Source organism: Aplidium turbinatum, chromosome 11 (genome assembly GCF_918807975.1).
Source record: "Aplidium turbinatum chromosome 11, kaAplTurb1.1, whole genome shotgun sequence".
Classification (NCBI taxonomy): Eukaryota; Metazoa; Chordata; class Ascidiacea; order Aplousobranchia; family Polyclinidae; genus Aplidium; species Aplidium turbinatum.
In genome coordinates this window covers 5,442,541-5,462,364 of record NC_137482.1, presented here as the reverse complement: position 1 = coordinate 5,462,364, position 19,824 = coordinate 5,442,541, and the positions used below count along the sequence as shown (strand labels likewise).

The 19,824-nt window shown below is 38.5% G+C and overlaps 1 protein-coding gene across 1 annotated transcript in view; it reads right to left on the bottom strand.

Annotated features, from left to right (window-relative positions):
• Positions 1-2,417: 2,417 nt before the first annotated feature.
• Positions 2,418-19,824, bottom strand: part of LOC145779263 (dynein beta chain, ciliary-like) — a 78,407-nt gene continuing 61,000 nt past the window's right edge. Inside the window, exons 64-88 of the mRNA XM_082590802.1 lie at positions 18,527-18,673; positions 17,674-17,931; positions 17,103-17,275; positions 15,894-16,118; positions 15,046-15,260; positions 14,316-14,464; positions 13,911-14,010; positions 13,342-13,477; positions 12,661-12,817; positions 12,334-12,492; positions 11,421-11,567; positions 10,932-11,090; positions 10,671-10,787; positions 10,081-10,292; positions 9,588-9,736; positions 9,313-9,456; positions 8,040-8,251; positions 7,550-7,654; positions 7,088-7,174; positions 6,625-6,744; positions 6,070-6,461; positions 5,137-5,286; positions 4,493-4,616; positions 3,699-3,852; positions 2,418-3,297 (exon numbers count right to left, since the gene is read on the bottom strand). Of these exons, the coding sequence (XP_082446928.1) occupies positions 3,074-3,297; positions 3,699-3,852; positions 4,493-4,616; positions 5,137-5,286; positions 6,070-6,461; positions 6,625-6,744; positions 7,088-7,174; positions 7,550-7,654; positions 8,040-8,251; positions 9,313-9,456; positions 9,588-9,736; positions 10,081-10,292; positions 10,671-10,787; positions 10,932-11,090; positions 11,421-11,567; positions 12,334-12,492; positions 12,661-12,817; positions 13,342-13,477; positions 13,911-14,010; positions 14,316-14,464; positions 15,046-15,260; positions 15,894-16,118; positions 17,103-17,275; positions 17,674-17,931; positions 18,527-18,673 (4,215 nt within the window). The 3' untranslated portion in view covers positions 2,418-3,073. The remainder of the gene's footprint in view (positions 3,298-3,698; positions 3,853-4,492; positions 4,617-5,136; positions 5,287-6,069; positions 6,462-6,624; positions 6,745-7,087; positions 7,175-7,549; positions 7,655-8,039; positions 8,252-9,312; positions 9,457-9,587; positions 9,737-10,080; positions 10,293-10,670; positions 10,788-10,931; positions 11,091-11,420; positions 11,568-12,333; positions 12,493-12,660; positions 12,818-13,341; positions 13,478-13,910; positions 14,011-14,315; positions 14,465-15,045; positions 15,261-15,893; positions 16,119-17,102; positions 17,276-17,673; positions 17,932-18,526; positions 18,674-19,824) is intronic.

Sequence of the window (19,824 nt, the reverse complement as noted above, 5' to 3'; positions counted from 1 at the left end):
ACGACAATCAAGCCACAGTCTCTCGCTCCAAACAAAAATGCTGCAAAGTATCATTTTCTTCGAATCCATCTGCAGGTGATTGAATGGAAAACACTGATGAGCGTTGAACTAAATCCGCTCGATTGGGGCTGGAAATTATCCAATCGGAGTTACGATCCTATTTTGACAGATTTGAGTACGGCTCCTGATAAGATTCTTCGCTTTGTACGATGTAACTGTAACGTCACTAAGAAAAGTCCTTGCAGTACCAACGTTTGCAGCTGCAGGTGGCACGGGCTACCATGTGTTTCTGCGTGTGGTAATTGCAATGGAGTGGATTGTGAAAATTATGACAAAGACGAAGTTTCATCAGACGAAGACAGCGTTGGAAGTGACGAGGAAGCGGATAGAAACATATTTGATGTTGAAAAATAAATATCAGATTCAAATTTGGTCAAAATTATTCAAAATCTAGTTTTTTGAAGCGTTGGTTGCAAAAAAAAGCGATTTACAAGTCAGGAAAAGAAATTATGAAAACAAAACTTTTGAAACAATTTTAATTAATTTCAAACGCCTTCTACTGATATGATATGTTTGGTTTGACATGTAGATTATTGTTCATAAGCATTTGCAAAGATTGATATTGAATTTTACTATTTACCTTATAACAGTGATATTCGTGATCGTCCATGAAACATTCCTTTTAACCAGTGCATTATGACGCCATTGCTACTGCAAGTATTACAACTTTTCATTGATTTTCTAAATGCTCTGAAAGGTTTACTAAAGTAAGTGAACACAACACAATATGCACAAACCAACGATTGCATTCACTGGAAATTCTCGATTGTCAACATTTACATTTTCTGCACTAGATGGCGCAACATGTGTTTTAAGTAGCCCACCACTCCCCATTAAACTTATTGTATTCAACAAAGTAAAAAACGAAAAGAAAAAGTGGCTTTACTGGGAGTATTCTTGCATTCCATTCATCTACTAGTATTGAAGAGTAATTACGATATTCCAATTATTCTTGTGACGTCATCATGACGTCACATCCAGAAATTTTTACCAAAATGTTCTCACAAAGGTACAGATTGCGATATTTGAAAAAACAAATCAGAAATCAGTATGGAAGTATTAGAAAAGATGATTATAGTTCATTTCCGTTAGGGGGCGCTAGACGCAAATTTCAAACACCCCCCATTCCATTTGCTCAAAGCCGATTGAAGAGGATTTTGGATATGATGATCTACATAAAATTGCGCTTTTTTTGGTACCAAATTTGTTAAGTTACGAATTTTTTCCGGGTCAAACCCTAATATGATTACACTATATCAACATTGTTCACAATGTAATGTAGCCCATGTGAGAAAAAATGGCTTTGATTTACATGCGCAAGAATGTCAAGGCGTCAAGCACAATTGAAGGATTCACGGACCGCAATTTTGGCGGAGAAGCATTATTTTAAGCTAGAGAAAAGTTTTTACAGCTGTCCCATCAACACAGGAAGTTCAAGGAATACTTTTAGCCTCGGAGTGATTTTAGGGGTAGGCCTACAAACGTCTTTCCAGGAAGAAGGCGAAATATAGACAACGCCGCATGTTCTTTGAAGTCGTATTGTGTTACAATTCGTTTCCTTCCAATCCGGATACTTTTTTAGACACCTTTGTCTTATTGAGAAACTACATCTTGATTACCTGCTGGTAATCTCCCCAACTTGAATTGTTTTTTTTTAAGAAGTGGCCTATTGGGGCACCCGGTCTTTCACTATTTCAGGGTCCAATTATCTTGTCGACCACCCTGCGTATTATGGTGATTGGCACCATATCTCTCCCACTTACATTTTTGCATACATGTGATTCTATCGTAGGAAGTGCATTTACAGTATACACCAGTTCTTTTTAAGACAGTCCCACTCTTCTATCTCCGGCGTATTTGTAATCTGCAGATGATGAAGAACATTTCGAGTAGAACATCTTGCAAGTTGTGAGAAACCTGATCTACTAAACTTTTCCCGGCGAAATTTCTTTCAGTCACGTTAAATCCTGTCTTCTGATTGGTCAGTAAACCCTATCTGCTGCAGCGACATGCAGATTACAAATACCCCTCTGGCAGCACTATTCAACTTTCAGTGGGCAGCATTTTTAATGACAAAACTACTGTATAAAGTATTTATCCTAAGATAAACTATATGTACATTAGAAAAAGCAGCCTAAGCGACTGATTGATCGAATCTTTCTACTCGGACGGGGAAACTCCTTGGAGAGCTTAATCCTGGTAGGTTCGCATACTTGTAGAGGCTTTGAATCACTGATACAGGCCCGGTCACCGAGATTGACAGAGTGAAGTTTCCAATTGTTGAAGTTTTGTTGGCGGGAAATTTCAAATTATTCCATCCATTAAAACCTTTCCAACAAACAAAAGTTAGATTTACGATTACACAGTTTAGTTTATTGACAGAAGGAAAAATTGAAATAACTTGAAGTACGCTGAACATGTTTTTGTTGACTAAAAAAATAAGAAAAGTAAAAAAATAAACTACGCTTTATTTAACGACGAACTATTGCAATGCTTCAAATATTAAAGTAAAACTTTGGTAACAAACTCAACTACCACGGCTGCCACACAGATGATACACAATTTACAAAGGCAAAGTGAGTCTTCAAAGCCAATGCATTTTAATTCTGTGACAGAATATGATCCACGGCACAAAAGTTGCAATTATAAAAAAATATATTTTAATGGATTATTCATGAAAATAAAAAAATTGCAATCGCATATTCATCGCTCGGTGATTTCATGAAAATTGAAGACGCAAACGCAATCAAAACATAATTCCAGGCAACATAAATACTGCGTTTGATAATGATGGATGTTGAATAAAAAAATGAATTAGCTACAAAGCATTTCATTTAAGAATAAAACGCAATCTCGAATAACTAGTTGTGCGTGTATCGAAAAACATGCTCCATTCGTCCATGCAAGAGCATCAACGTTAAATTGTGGTGTTTGTTTAAACAAAAACAGCGATTTTAAATTGCTAACTATAATCGTTACAAATTTCTTTTAAAGTAATTTAACTCGGATGAATTTAGACGCTCAACAATAAAGCAACTCCAGCGAGGATCCATTTTGAGCGAGGTTCTTTCGACTTCAAGTTAAAAGTCCAGATGAAAGTAGGTCCCCGTTCCCTGGTCCGGTACAGCGGACATTCGTAGATATTCTTTGTTTCCTGTCGGTCCACAGGGATGGCCTTGACAAACACCACAGGAACAGGGGCGGTCAGTTCCTTCAGTCTTGCCTCTGCAAGCAAACCTAAAAAACCGAAATGTTATGATAAATAACGAAATAGGTGCTGATGACTTTCAACCTCTATTCTGATTCCTCGATGCTATTGAGGATAAAAAGTTACACAAGGATCCTTCGTTTAACATACAATCGAAAGATTAAACATATAAGGTATTATAGCCTATTATAGGGAAAATGATCGTTGCGCACAAAAGATAGTTCTACCTTAGCTGATAAAAATACGGCGACTCATTGTGCATAGTGTGTTGAATTAACTTTCTTTTTACGTTTAATTGCAAGCAAAACAATTCACATGAAACTTGCTACGTCAATAAAATCTGTTCAAACAAATTTCTATTCCGCTTTAAGAAATGGTATCGTTTTCTTAAAGGTTGATTAGTGTTGTTAGAGAATATTAAAATCATCACCAGTTTGGGAATCCCATTTTGCTCCTTCTAAGAACAGACCATGCACATATGCGCCCTCTCGTGGTGGATGACTGAAATCATCTTTGCTTTTCTTGGTGACGTCGACGGAAAGAATCATCTTGTCCAACGGCCATTCGTTCTTTCTGGCCATGTTCTGTCAGGCAGAGTTTTCATTTGTTTGAGCCAAATCATATGAACATCAAAGATAAATCATTTAGTTGTATGCAGGTCAATGCCCGGTGGGTGCAACTTTAAACTAATTGGACGAGAGCCAAATCAGCTAATCTCCGTATCCACAGTCAGGTATGTCTTGCCCTTTTGCTAATTTTGTAGCCTTTAGTGTTCTGGCGCAGACGATTTTATAGATTCATCATTACTATCATGGAAAAGATTCAATCCACACAGTATTGTGGACGCAATGCTAAAGCTTTCCACAACGGCACACTGCGTTTACAATGTTCTGAGGAAAAAATCTTCCAACGATTTCTTGAGATAAAATTATCTGCGTTAGACAACTTACAGAGCACAAGCTTGCTTCGAGCATCTATTGTTATCTCACCACTTTCTTCAAACAATTTTTCGAAGATACTCAGCTAACAACGTCATCAAGCGTTAAAGCAACGTAAAATACTACTCAACTACCTTTTATAACGTAAAAATACATCGATCACAAAGCATCACAAGCCTAGCATCAAACTTTAAATTTTCGCTCCGATTTGTTTACATAACATGTTGACATAACAAAAAACTTTCAATATAATAAAAATAGTTGAAACTGTTTTTCTGAGCTTTACCTGCATGATTGCTGTGAGGAAAGACTGCGGATTGAACAAGCCACCCAGCCACACAACGGCAGGAAGCATCAGATCATGTGTCCATGTGTCGAGTTCTCTGCATCGGATCAGCAAGTCGGTGTACCTGGAATTAAAAAAATCTTCAGTTTAAATGGGAAATATTGATTATTTTTTTCGTAATATTATGGTCGTTTTCTTCAGTTTTCAAAACTGTAGCGCTGGCATCATAAGAAGAAACATCTGTCAGCAGCTTCACGTTTCACCAGAATCGACTATTGATATGAAAAGATATTTTCTCAAGCAATATCTTGGGTGTATAGTGAACCTCGACCCGTTGGCAATGCATTTAACCTACATAACAGGAAATAATAGCATCAAATGTCTATTCCAATGTGGTCATCAAGGCGTAGCAAACGCAGCACTCGAGCTAAAACGCAACGTTTTATAAACACGCTAACGAACGAGGCACTATAACTTGAAGAATCACGGGTTGCGTCAAGCAATGCATGCTCGCATAGCATCGTGGTTAACAATAAAAAAAACCTACATGGTAGCGTTATGTTCTGTTGTCGATCTGTCATAACGTTGATAGAAGTTGTTCGACAACAGTTTTCACTAATTCTTAGAAATTAAAAAGAACTTACCACAGTCCAAGACTGAAGAGAGATGGATAAGCGACTTTTGACCAAGACAAAGGGACCTTATCAAGGAAAAGGGCGTTTTGTATTTCTTCCATTTCAGCAGAGATGGTCAGTTCGCCTTTCAAGCCGAGATCTAACTCTTTTAGCGATCGTCTACGTAAAAAGATGATACTTTTGACACCAGTGAAGTGATTCCGTTATACTTCTAAGAATCAAAACAATGAAACCACGCAGTACAAGCGCGATACGTTGACGGAACTACGCAGTTACACACCAAATTCAGTATGCAAAATATCAACAACACGCCGCGCTACTTCTGCTGACAGTTACCTTTTTAATCCAGCCAAGTCCGAAGTTGTTTCAAAAAGAAATAAAATACAAAACAAAAGCTTAACTTTCCAAGCTTAAAAACTTATTTCTCATTAAGCTTTTTTAACAAATTGACGGAATGAAGTGACGTACTGCGAACATATGTTCGTTTATAAGTAAGAAAAAAAATCAATTTTTATTTAATATTTCGTGTGGTTTTGTTGCAAAATTCTCGGTAATTTTAAGTATTAGATGGTTAAAAATTTACTTGAGCCAGTGCAACCCAAAGAAAGGGATTTGGTGGTAAAGTTTCGACAGATTAATGCAATATATAACTTTCCACTAAGTACTCTGATGGGAAGGTAACTTTCCAAATCAATCACTTGAATAAAAGTAATTAAAATTTCACTTATATGGCAATTTAATACTTTTTCTGCTGTGTCACAGCTTATAAAACTTGAACCAAATTAATTGAGTTTGCAAGGTTGGCGTGGAGGCTCGTGAGTTCTCAGACTGGAACTGACAGCCGAGAAAACCTCTCCCTTAATTTTGAACCATTTTTATCAGTGTAAAGCCAAATGTACAAACTTTATCTAATTTGTGTTCCCATAGCCTACGTCACATTACCTGATTTCATGAAGGACGACATTCATTCGCTCGCATTCTTGGAAGCACACGAGGATGTATGGCGATCTTTCCTGTGTCTTTGCCATGATTTCACTCATCACAAATTCCTCTGGGAGCTTTTCCAAAATGTCATCTAAGCTGGTCCTCACTATATCCTCCATGGTGCTTGCTCCGTCTCCACTCTGTGCTCCTTCTCGTGGCTGCATCTCAAGGACGGTTTGGAAGAGATGGTCGGATGTCACTGTAAGAATCCCAACCTCTGCGTTCGGATGCAAGCCATAAAGAATCGGACTCTCCGGAGGCAACATTTCATCCACGTAAGTGTGATATCCCTTGTAATCCATGTTAGGAGGAACAGGAAATCCAAGAGTCAAGAAAAGCTCCTCATCCAACTGAAAAGATAGGAGTCGTTTCAACTTCAAGATAACTAATAAAAAGATGAAAATACGTCACATCTTACAAATGTTAAAATACCACTTTAAACTAAATCTCTAATTCATTAAAAACAAACGTTTGCACATGCAACACATAGGCAGCAATAGTAAAATTGACAACCTGTGCTTGGTCCATGTACACTTCCAAATACGTTCTGCAGAGCCTACGATCCCAGTCATCAGTGATGTGGCCGCCATACATGATCTCACCAAACAGGTAACGTAGATCTGTCCACGGAACCTGATGTACAAAGCAACATTAGAGCAACCATGGCTTCCGCTAGCAATGGGCAATGAGCTAAGATATACGAATTTTATTTCACAACATTTTAAAAAATTGTATAGAACAAAAGGAAGAATTTATGGCAAAGGCTGAATCAGCGGGTGAAAGCTCTGTGGCATGAATTAGTGGTGCGATACTGATGAGCCCAGGATCATGAGCGAAACACGTGACTATCGCTGCCAATTCTTGCTACACTCGATTGCGGAGAAACATATCGAAACGAAATGCTCGTTGTCCTATAGTGAGTAGTCAGACTTCTACTGACGCCAATAGAACGCTCCTTCTAAACAAACCATGGTACCTTGGAGTTGACTTCAAGATAGTTGTACAAGACATTGACTGAGATAGTCAAGTCTCCGGTGTTGAACGGATATATTCTATTCCAGCCCTGAAATAATATTGGACAGGTTAGTTACAATGATTGCAGTACTGGAATTGTGTTATGAGAGAGTTATTAGAGGATTATGCGGGCCAGATATGACACTTTGAAATTCGCCACCCTCAAATTAGCTGCGTTTAAAAAACTGGTAAAACCAACATCAAATTTCCGATTCACTGTTTGTTTGTTTTTCAAGTAAACCAACCGCTTTATGTTTAAAGAACTTGCTTGTTTGGCTTCTTAGCTTAAACTCCTAGAAAAATACTCATCAAGCTTAGACTTATATTAAAAATTAATCATAAAAATGCTACTAGGACACCAAACAACTTTGAAATTTAAAATCTGTTAAATTTGTTAAGTTGTGCCATCAATTTATTAAAATACCTGTGGTCCAAATTTGCGCCTCTCGGCAACAGCAGAGTGAAAGTAGCAAAGAGAGAACAGGATCGATTTAAATTCAGATTCTCTTGAGCACATTTCCAAAGTCTCCTGTTTAACACACCAGGGTTAAAATGTTCTCATTAATAAGTGCAAAATATATCTGTTGCATTAATTTGAAGTTTTTTGAAAGAGAAATAGTCGTTGTAGCAACGAATAGTGTTTGATAAGTTGCCTATGCAAAGAATATGTCAATTCAAAGTCGTTATTATTCACAACACCAAGACCAATTAAAAATTATAATGATATTTTTTCAATAAATTTACATTAACCAATGCAACTTTTTCACAGGAGTAAGATCTACAACTTGTGTTCATATGCTCGAAAAAATGTGACTCGTGTCGTGTAAATATTCAAGCTAAGTTAAACTTTCATATGTGTCTAAACCACAAACAAAGGCAAAACCAAGTTAACAAAAACGTTACTTTACTTTCACCTGGTTGAAATTATTCAAAGCAGCGTGCAAGTTCGCAAACAGTCCTGTTGGGGGTTCGCTTGTGATCTTGATGGAATTCTCAAGAATTCCTTGTGGAATGACATGTTGCTCTGCTGATGGAGGAGGCTCGGCGCTTATAAACACCCGGTAGTTCTCGTGAGCGTTTGCAGAATTCTTCTCAATCAACTGCTCGAGACGTGGCAACCATTTCGCTGAAATGGAAACACGATGTTGCTATTAACATTTAAACATTTGATTGATTGGTTTGGTCTTTATCCTTGAACTGGGACAGCTTCTTTGAGAGCTTAGTCCTAGCAGTTTCGCATACTTGGAACCACTGATGCAGGGCCGGTCACCGAGACTGACAGAGTGAAATTTCCGATTGTGTCGAAGTATTATAGTCGAGTAATTATTTCACCCGCTAGGTGTCACTGAATGGAGAGCAGTCCTGAAATGCGTTGCTCAAGCGCACACCCAAGAGCCGAACAAGAGCCCATTGGGCTGTATGGTCCAAAGTTTACGTGTTCTTTGAAGGTGTGGCTTTCGAAAAAGTCAAGAGGCTAAATCGACATCATGTTTTCTTCCCGAAATCAAAGAATCCGAGATAATGACACTCATGGCCACCCAAAGATACGGCCTGATTTGCCACATTTTGCAGAAATTTTCAGGTTTTTCTAATTTTGGGCGAACGTTTAAATAAATTTTTCTAAAAATTAGACTTTACGCTTTCTTTATTCTTTTCCCCAGATGACACAATAGGTTTTAACATCCTCACATGTTGAAAAACAAAGAAAATTTGATTTTGTAGATTTTAGTCAGACTGTTAATTTTCAATAACAGTCTGATTTTGCGTTTTTCAACTTACTTTTTCTCATTTGCTACTGCTTCCCCAAGGCAACAAAAAAGTTTTTTGTCATTATAGGAAACCGCAAAAAGTAAAAACATCTCAAAAAATGTCAGTCAAGCACTAGCAGTAGCTGTAATCAAAATCTGCAAAATGTGACAAATCAGGCCGCAACTCAAAGTGGCCATGTGACACTATATTTTCTGAATTATCCTCACCATAGATGAGGAGTGGATATATAGTAAGGAACCATGTCCCAAAGTAAAGAAGGAAATCCTAACAAATTATTATCAGAGGATTTCTCGTGCAATTCGAAGTAAAAGACAAATCAAAGTATTGAGTCAAGATGTTGACGTACCATAGCTGAGGTTAGGAAGACCTCCCTAGAATTTGCTTAACACCTTTAAAAGCAAACCAAAATTTACTCACCAACCAAATGAACGTTTTGCAAGATAACCCAATGCCCAGTCTCCGCAGCAACCTCCAACGCATTTTCCGCGACAACCTCTTGACCTTGGCCAAGCGAGACATTGTGAAAGTTGTTTCTCTCGTGAGTGTAGCCCAGCCGTTGACCTGATCAAAAATTGAATTTAGAATTCCACACGCAAGACATAGTACTTCAGTAAAACGTGAAACTAAACCACAATATGAAACCAAGTATGACAAAAATGGTTTTTAAATCCACAATCGAGGTGACATGTTACCTAGAGCTTCGACGTTTTTCAGTGGATCGACGCCTGGCGATAAGACAAAGAAAAGCGGAGTGCTTTTGGTACTTTCCTCAAATGTTTTCATCAGTTCAATGCCTCGATTTTCCACATATTTTGATCCCAAGTTTTGCTCGATAAAATTTCTGAAATAAGTTTCATAACGTTGTTAGCTGTACTGCTGTTGTTGTTGTTTGCTTGTTGTGTCGTTTTTGTTGCTTTTCAGACAGCACATAAGTCGTCAGAAAGCAAATCAAATGACTGATTTGCAGTCTGGGTCGTTCCAAATGCGTTGACTGCTTGCCTAAACTTCAGATAAAATTTTGTCTACTCATGAGATAACACACAGGTTATGAAGCAGTTTGCATCTGCTGCACTCTTTCCTAAGTTGTTTTTGAACTTGCAACTGATTTACAACGTTATTTAACATTCAAAATGTGATCAACAAACATCAATTTCAAGAACTGGTAGGTTCTTGTTCTCTACTCACGTGAGAGCATAAGTCATCCTGTCAGGTCGAAGAGTCCGGAGGATGCACATTTGCTGAACGAGAGGCTTGTTCTTCCATTCTTGCGGAAGTTTCTCTTTCTCTGGAGCTTCGCTGTCAACCAGTTTCTTCCACCTCTTCGCGGACCCTTCGATGTCTCTGTCCAAGTTAAGGAATTCATCCAACATCGACATTGCCTTGATCACCCCCCAAGCCTGGAGAGGATAATAATAACGCGTGTTTTTATATAGCGCTGTACCCATCGCAGAATGCGTTGTTGCAGCCGTATAGAGGCGCAACTAAGTAGCCTACATTATTACCCGAATCCATTCCTCTGCTGAGTGCCAAGCAGGAATAAGATTTAGAACTAATTTTAAAAAGTTTTTGGTTTGACCCAACAGGGTGTCGAACCGATGCTTACCGATTCAGAGGCGGACACACTAACCACTAAGCCATCGAGCAATTGGAAACGCAATCAAACACTTTTGGATACGAACTGTAAAACTAACGCTTTAAAATTAACATTAAAAATCTTTGACTTTTCATCATGTTCCAAAAGAGCGATCAAAAAGATGTATGATGATGGTTCTTACCTGATTAGTCATGAAGTCAACGGGACTGGTCAAAGGTTGGCTGGTTGGAAGTCGGAGGAGGATTTCAAGATCCTTTACATCCAAGTTCCCTCGCATTTGTAAAACTTGGAAGGCAACCTGAAAGATGCAAATAAAACGTGGCCATGAATCTATTAATCTTTTCAGTTGATCAAAATAATCTCGGCCTGTCTCCCAACTCTTGTAGCAACTTTGTAACGCACAATAATCGTTGTTGTAAAACAATCTTTGACAAGAAATTACCTGCGAAGTAAAGATAAGCTTGTCCTGTTCGAACAAACCTCTGCTGGTGTAGGCAAACGTCTCATACGTCACAGTATCGATCAGATTGATGACTCTCTCAGCTACGTCATCAAACGCTGGCGTAATGGCAATTGCGCGGAGAAATACCCCGCTGAAAGCCTGATTTGAGAAAAAAATACTAATCTGTGAACAGTGTACGTTTACTATATACGCTGAGTAAATAGCAAACAAAGTGTCCGTATGGATGTAAAATAAAGTATGTGAGAGCTGATGTAGACACATTGTGTTTTGGAAGTTGCACATATCAGTCTATCCAAAAAATATTCACAATATTTTACATCTCTTTAACGTAGCCACCGCTCAACTAAGTTACTGGCAACGTGGAATCAATGCGAAGAGAAGAAACTTTCGTCTGCTGACGTTGTAGTTTAGCAAATTTGTAAACAACAGAAAGTATAATTTCGGAAAAAAAAAACGAATTCCGCTTACCTTGAGAGAGAACTGGTAGATTGGGTTAATTTTGTACAGGTCGTTCATGATGAAGTACAACAACGAAGCTCTGGCCGCTACAGGGCGGTAGTGCTCACGCGCGTCATTGATGCGTAATTCGTTTCGCTTCGCTTCTTGCACTTTGACCTGATGTCAAGGAAGATTTTAAAAATGTCATACTTCAAGTATATACCGACCTGCACAATCTTGGCTGTGGCGAAACAACGACCTCTAATAACCTACTGTGCTTAACCAGTTGCACCATTCTGTAGGGTTATTAAAACAGCTTAATCTAAGAAAGGTTAACTTGTTAACTTAACCAGAAAGTTATCTGCTGGGTACTGATTTATCTGTAGCAAATCTTTGTCAGTGATACAATGCGACTTACGGTGCAATTTTTTTGCATAAATCACCTCATTGCGGCTGTTGCTGAAAAACTTTACGTCGACTAACAATAATTAATGCGCGTTTTTTTTAATATAGCGCTGTATCCATCGCAGAATGCCGTTGTTCCTCAGCGCTTTACAAAGCAGACAGTGTCAATGCAGCCGTATAGAGGCGCAACTGAGTATACTATTGCCCAAATCCATTCCATTGCTCAGTGCCAAGCAAGAATAAGATTCAGTACCACATTTTAAAAGTCTTTGGTATGATTCGACAGGGTATCGAACCCATGGTCACCGGCCGTGGATTCAACATGCATCCCGCAAAGCGTCAACTCAGTTGATGAAAATGCAGCCAACAAATCTCTCATTTTCTACATTGATTAGTCTGCAAACTAATCAATGTAGAAAAGGCTGATTTACTGGTTAGACCGTTAGAAACTGGTGCTGTAAACCAAACTGGTAATATTTCTCTGGTGCCAGCTTGCGGAACATTAAAACAATATCAAAAACAAAAGATTGGCGCTCACCTCAATTTCTTCAGATGTACGCTTTGTGCGCTCCAAATTCTCAACGAGTTCGGTGTCGCCGAGAAAGTTTCCTTCCGCCGCAGACAACCGGGTCAGAAGATTATCTTCCAAACTTTTCAACGATATTTTGAAATCATTCTGTTGTTTGGTCAGTTCCACCTTGTAATCAAATTGAAAATATTAAACATTTGTTAATCATAGCTTTTTGCATTTAAAAAGCTTCGTCAAACGCAAAACCAATGAATGCTGACATGCTACAACCGACACTTGGTTTTTGAAGATAATTGTTGCAGCTACAAAATGTGATAGTCACACAAAACATCTTACTTTCAAGTTTTCTAGGTCTGGTCTTTCTGTACTGACAACATTGGCAAGAAGTTGGTCTTCCAAACCATCTCTAGTCACAGTAAAGTTGATGAGAGTGCTCTGTGCTTGCATCTCAGGCTTGAAGTGAGGATTGGCCAGCTTTGTTTGCAAAATTAACCTGAAAATTTACATGTTGTTAATATCTTTGACATATGTAACCTTTCCAACCTTTTATAATTAAAAAAATGCAATTAATTATCAAAATGGTTCATTTAGAGCTTCCCTGCACAAACTAAAGCTTAAACAATAATAAAAAGATGATAATAAACTTTAAACATTGACTATTTAAGTAAAAGGTAGCCTACGCATTTTTTGTTTGTAATTTTTCGCCTTCGCAGTAGTGTAGTGTAGGCAACTGCCCGACTTCGGTTCATCGCCTGTTGAGGGTTAACTAACCCATGCAGTGTTAGACTTGAAGAGAATAAATAATTTGCTGCTGCCTCACTCTCACTAAGAAAAAATTGTGAAAAAATGTTGACACTGAATACAAAAAACGTGATAAATGGGTGTTGGGTAGCCTACGTACCAAGCATCAAAAGATGCAAAAAGTAGTTTTACAAAAACGCTGTTCGTTCCTATTGCATACTTTAGCCAAGTCTAACACACAACAGTGAACCGTGCATAGACTTCCCAGTAACCTACTTGAAGTCAGGATGGTACTCGCATTCCTTGTCACCTATCTTGATGTACTTCCCCTTCTTCACAGTGTTTCTAGCCAATAGCGGCTCAAGAACAGGATCAAAGTTTTCTCCGAGGTTTTCAATGAGAACTTTCTCGCCTGGATTTGAAAGTACATTTTATAATTCTCGAATTTACAATGCACAGCATTGTCCCACATAATCGCTTGTACAAATCCTTGTTCTTGAACTGAAAAAACTCTCTGGAAGCTTTTTCCTGGCAGGTTTGAATACTTGTAATTGTAAAGCATTTTAACTACTGATGCAAACTTGGTCAACGAGATTGACAGAGTAAAGTTTCCGCTTGTTGTGAACTATTGTTGCCTGTGAGTTATTCCATACACTAAGTGCTGTTAAATAAAAAGCTGTTCTCTAACGATGTACACTTCTGATGAATGTTAAGCATCGAAACTGCAAAAGCCCAGAAAAGATAGCCAACACTATAAGCTTATTCAATCAACCGCTTTCCAAAAATGATACAATTGTGTCCTGTATTATGATTTACGATTTAACTATAATATTCCAATAGCTTACCTTCTGATAAACACTTCTCTATCACATCCAAGTAGCCTTTTTGCCCCATTTGTACAATATGAAGTTTTTCATCATAGTGTCCTTTAATCCATTTCACTCCCTAGATATAGCTTATAAGGTTAAACGCTTGTATGTAGAAACAATGTTTTCCTCTGTAGTTCAATCTAGCATATAGCCTAACTTACAGTGGGCTAACGTTCCATTCTTAATGTAAATCGTTCAAAGGACCAACATGTGCGAAAGCCAAGTGATAAGAGTCATCAAAAATGTTAATAGTTATATAAAATAACCAAGAAGCATCAAGAGACTTGTGCAACACTAATATCTCGGAGCGTATCCGGATGCTGATGTTTTCGCTCCATCAATTTGACATTAAAAGTTAAATCCCAACAATTTTCTTCTAACCTGGAGCTGGGAGTCCACAATGAGGGGCCATCGTTTACAATTGGACAAAATGACGGCATTCTCGCTTGACATGCGATCAGATGGAAGTCCTTCGTTGTTCCATGACGCAATTGTTGCGTCATCAACGAGCAAGTCGATCGGGTCTAGACCTGGTGATACATAGAAAAGTTACTTCATTCATACATCTCCATAATATACTACAAAGAGTGGTGTGTGAAAACGTGATCTTTTTTCAAAAATGCTACTGGTTTTTCCAAAAATCATAGCCCAAAACAATTGGGCTTTATCCGGTATACGTAGATTACTGCATCACACTTTTAACGCAAAATGGGCTACAAATGAAATTGGAACTCCGTTACAAGGTTCGTCTTGCCAGTGGGATGAATACCTCACTGGCTGGCTGTGGGATCAAACAATTCGCATGACAAACATAGACGGGCAGTACGTCGCAAACTTGGCAATCATAGATCGTATTAGAAGCAAAACTTTGTGATTTAGGGTTTAAAGATGGTTTGTTATGCGTGTATTTTGTAGACTTGTAGTAAGAGCACAAAGAATTTAGACTGATAATATTGATGACTGGTCAGGACTTAATTACAAAACTGCAAAAGAAAAATCTCACAACAGAGAAACTTGGCGCCTCATTGCCTCCAACCCTCGACGAAAGGAAGGAACTTAACGATGATGATGAGTTTGGAAAAATGCGCACACAGAAGTTATTTCAACCTGCCTTCAGTTAAAGGAATCTTGGTTTTCTGTTTGGCGAGGAAAGGCAGCCATTGTCTCTTGAGCAAGTCGTTTCGATAAGGTTTTGTGAAATACCCGAGATAAGACACGAAAGCTGCAGTCAGGAGAACATCTCCACTCAATGTTTGTTTCTTGACTTGAAGAGACTTGACAGAATCAGACCACCGAACCTTTTCGCTTTCCAATCCTTTGACGAGCCTGAAAATACGAAAAGCAACTACAGAAAGATGCCGTTTTCAAGATTATATCAACGTCACCGAACGATGGCCGTCTGGAATATTTCCAGTGTTAACAATGACATTGAAAGTCTTGATTTCAGGTAGTAGTAGTAGTAATTTCGTTTGGCGTTTTCACACTTAAAGCTCGTTGTCTTTTAGCCAGTTTTTAAACACATTTCCGCATTAGTGAACTGCATTGAAACCACCGGGTAGTGCAGTCAATGGGCACTCTCAAACCAAATGTCCATGGACTGCAGTAGAGGTGCGAGCATACAGACTTTGATTTCAGGCGCAAGCATACTGCCTGTGCATTCAACTATCTAAGCAAAGCAAAGAATTAAAATGTTCTGGATCGACATAGCGGAAAGCTACAACACTTTAGCGGCTCAGGTTTTGTCCTCTTAGGCAGCATTAGTATACGAGCAGATAATTTATACTACTAGGTATTAGAATGTAAAGAAAAATCTGATTTGGCAATTAATTTGGAAGCACAGAACTTTTAAAAGGGAATATCTTTGTGTAATTATAGCTGCAGAACTATGCTGGATTTAAATCAGCTTTACATCTTTGTGGCACCGGAAATGGGAACTATAGTAAATGAACGATATTTTACCTGTTAGCCAGTGTGATGGTCTTCGCTGTGTTGGCGACTTCGTTGCTGCATCGGACTTTTTCAGCTGTTGCTTCTTCAAACTCGCCTGTCAGCTTCGAGAGATCAACATCTAGTTTCGATATTTTTGTTCTGATTGTCTTCAGCTTCGACTGAGCCGCTTCCAATTCGGAATTCGCGTCAGCGAGAGCAATCCGTTTTGGTTCCACGTCACAGTAAACCTCATACCTGTAAATGACGTAACAAAATGCCGTTTTTATCTATTCAATATAAAAGCAATTGTGGCAACAAGATGAAGTGCGGCCATCGTGGACAAAGATTGTTTAACTAAAATCAAGTGTTTCAGTTGCTACAGTTCTTAACCGGTGACGTGCTATGCTATTTAAGTACAAACTCCAGCGGCAAATCAGTCTTTTTTTACATTGATTCAACGTCTGCAGACGTTGAATCTGCAGACGTTGAACAACAGTGCATGTGAAATCCCGTGAGCAAAACCTTTGGTTTAGTGAGAAGTTCCGCAGTCCATATACTCTTCTTAGAACTACACTGCATTTTCTATCCGTTTAACTCTGTCACGGTTTATTTTCAGATAATTTATTATAGTTTCGGGAGAGAGTTTGCTTTTTTATACCAAAGACAGGCAAGACACAACAATAACACAGGGTTGAGCATTACAACAGTATATTACATATTTACAAATAGTTCAACATATCAAACGTTTTCGACTTAACTTAAGTCCTCATCAGGAATCTGTAAATAATTATAAACTACAATAAATTTAAGCTTTTACAATGGAATGCATGATGATAATGTAAAAAAAAACGAATCAACACAAAAACGTGACGGCCAAACATGGTATCACTTTACCTTACGTAATCTCTGAGAGAAGGTAAGGATGCACAATTCAAAAATGTGTAAAACCAATTTACTACATTTTCGACAGGTCTGGACTCTGGAATCAACGCAAAGCACTCAGGCAAGCGAACTGCGCTAATACTGATATGCTATGCCTTACGTCAGTCGACGTAGAAAATTCGACTTAGCGTTGTAGTTACAAGTAGGAGGTAAAATGCACGTTGCTATTCATATACGCTTTCATGTCAATCTCACAAAAACTGTTGTGTGATGAGTGATGACGCAATCCACTTAATTGAATAAAGAAAATCAAGACTTCATCCAAAACATTTTCAGTTGAATTGGAACAAGACCCACCATTTTACAATGTTGATGACCCAAGCACAAAGTCCAGCTGCCGCGACCGATTTCTTCTTTACAGCGTCAGGATTGAAATCCTCCTCCGCCATGTATTGCCTGGTTGCCCGGAGGCAGCTTTCATGGATGTTTTCCTTGTCGTAGTTGATTAATGAATCCAAGAACGTTTCCGCCTATGATGAAAACAAATTAAAGAAAAAAGGTCCTGAACAGAAACAAATGGACCAAACCTTCAATTTTACATACAAAAAAATTATGTTGCATAAGTAGGAAAAAAAACGTTACAAACTCGAATTCTTTCTGTCGGTGCGAAAGAAAATATGCAGTAGCTTGGGGGTTAGCGTTACGTTGGGAGATGGTAAAATAGCTAACGTCTTGTGCCCCACAGACTTGAGTTCGATGCCTGAGTTGGTCACCGCTGTTGATTCCACTACTAGCTATGTTCAACTAGCAGCTAATTCTCGGCAAACAAAGAGTGGAGGAACTGGGTACCTTACCACACATCTAGTTTGCCTAGATACATTTGCTGTACCACAGAACGCCCTGATAGAATAAAAATTAAAAATCTTACCCTCCCCATGAAGACTTTCGACGCCTTCCAACTTCTATCCTTCGGGACTTTTCCATCAGGAGCCATGAGACACATCACAGCGGCCGCCACATTGCTCACTGCGTCAGGAGGCGTGGGAAAGGAGCGGAGTTCCGTTAGATTGTTTTTGTTCAAAGTATCCAAAGCCTCGGTTGCTGCCTTCAAGGCGGGCTCGGCCTTCTCGAGTTCTTCCTCACATTGTCGTTGCTTTTCAGCGACTTTGGCGGCAATCACAGCAACCTGTGAGAGTTGGAACTAGTTAAATAGTGAAACCAAGTCTTAAAATGTGGTTTGGCTATTTCCCACATTTTAGAAAAATATACATAATGGTATGAAATGATGCAGTGACTACTGTTTGTCAGATAGTCTACATTATAGGACGATTTCAATAATTAGGAAGGGGAGGGGTTTGATATTATTCTTTGTTTGGAAGGGGAAAAATTTATCAGCTAAGCTTGTTACCGCCAGGCCTGTGGAATAGGAGTCGCGGAGTCGGGAAAACTTTAGCGTGTCCGGAGTCGGAGTCGTTAACAAAGGCCGACTCCAACTTGATACAAAACAATAAAGTATTTTGTTTACAACCTTTTTTCAAAATATTCTTTATCGTTCATACAAAAAAACAAAAACGGCAACACTTAACGTTCAGACCAGGTCTTTTCAAACTGTGGGTAGCGACCGAACGGGGTGGAAAATCGTAATTTTAGGCTCAAACAAATTAAAAGTTTTAAGCCTGCGTTATGCACATTCAATACGAAACCCATTCAGCCCAGGTAGCTCAAGTAAATCTTGATGGCCTGATACAAAATGTGCATACCACTTTGACAAGACAAGTTACCTTTTTCTCTTCTTCATCAGCAACTTCTTTTTCTGCTCCCACTTTTTCTGTTTCCTGGCCCACATTTTGAAGAAGTTCCTCAGTCGTTTTGCTCCTGGATGTTAACTCAATCTCTTGAGCAGCGAGTTTTGCTTTCAAATCATCCACCTACAAAAAGTAAGAATCACTAATGATGCCTGATTGAATACTGAAAAGTTTGGGTGTTCATCAGGACAATTATCGTTTCTAGCACTAGTTCTAGTGTTAGTGCTAGAAACGATCCCTGATTGCTCATTCACCAAGCTCTATCCGGACAGTGTGGTGAAGTGGGGTGCTGTAGCTAAAAATATAGTTTCAGGAAAGAGTTCGCTTTTTTGTACTACAGACAGGGGAGGCACGACAACAGGGTTGAGGATTTGAGAATATATTAATGTACTGCAATAATATATTCTTATAATACTTAACCCTGTTGTGTTGTGCCTTGCTTGTTTATGGTTAAAAACGTTCGTGTTTTCTTTTGTTTGTGTCATGGTAGAAATGCTATCTGGTCGCTTGGTTCGTTTGTTTCTGTATCAGCAAAACAACTTCTTTTTCAAAACTGTTTATGATTTTCCAAATCTTGGCAAAACACGATTCCAGATCAACAGTTTGTTGAATCATTCAAAACTTTGACGTCACACGCAATACCCCAACTCCCAAGGGACGAATGGAATCAAAAGAAATATTGTTCTCATACTTTCAGTTGTGCGTCACAACGGTTCAAAGCAGCGGTACTTTTGCACTGGTTCATGAAATCATTGACTAAGGATAACAATTCCAAGCAAACTATTTGCAAAATGATTAAACCAACAAAATTACCAACCGATCAATCCTATTTAACAAACCATAGGAGAATTATTCTACCATTCAACTAGAAACAATTTATCAACTCAAGTGCAAATTAGATTGTTGTGCAAGTGCCACCATTTGATCTAGTGCCATCAACTCAAGTGGACATTGTAGTGGAAACTCGTTTGTTATTCACAAACCAATAAATTAAATTTCAAAGGCCAAAATAGTGTGGAGAATTTATCTTCAAAAAGGTTTTGGAGTGCATTTTGTTTTCAAATCATGCAACCTAACGGCAATCCACTCCACCCTTCTAAAATTTAGAAAGAATAAGAATTAGAATTTAGAAATTTTGAAGATGCTATCACTATAGCGAAATCGATTCTTAATAAGTTACACTAAGAGGTTAGATTGTTGTGCAAATGCCAGCATTTGATGAATGCAAAATAGCAGTAAAATTTAGAAAGGATCATTTCTGCACAAATTTCGGC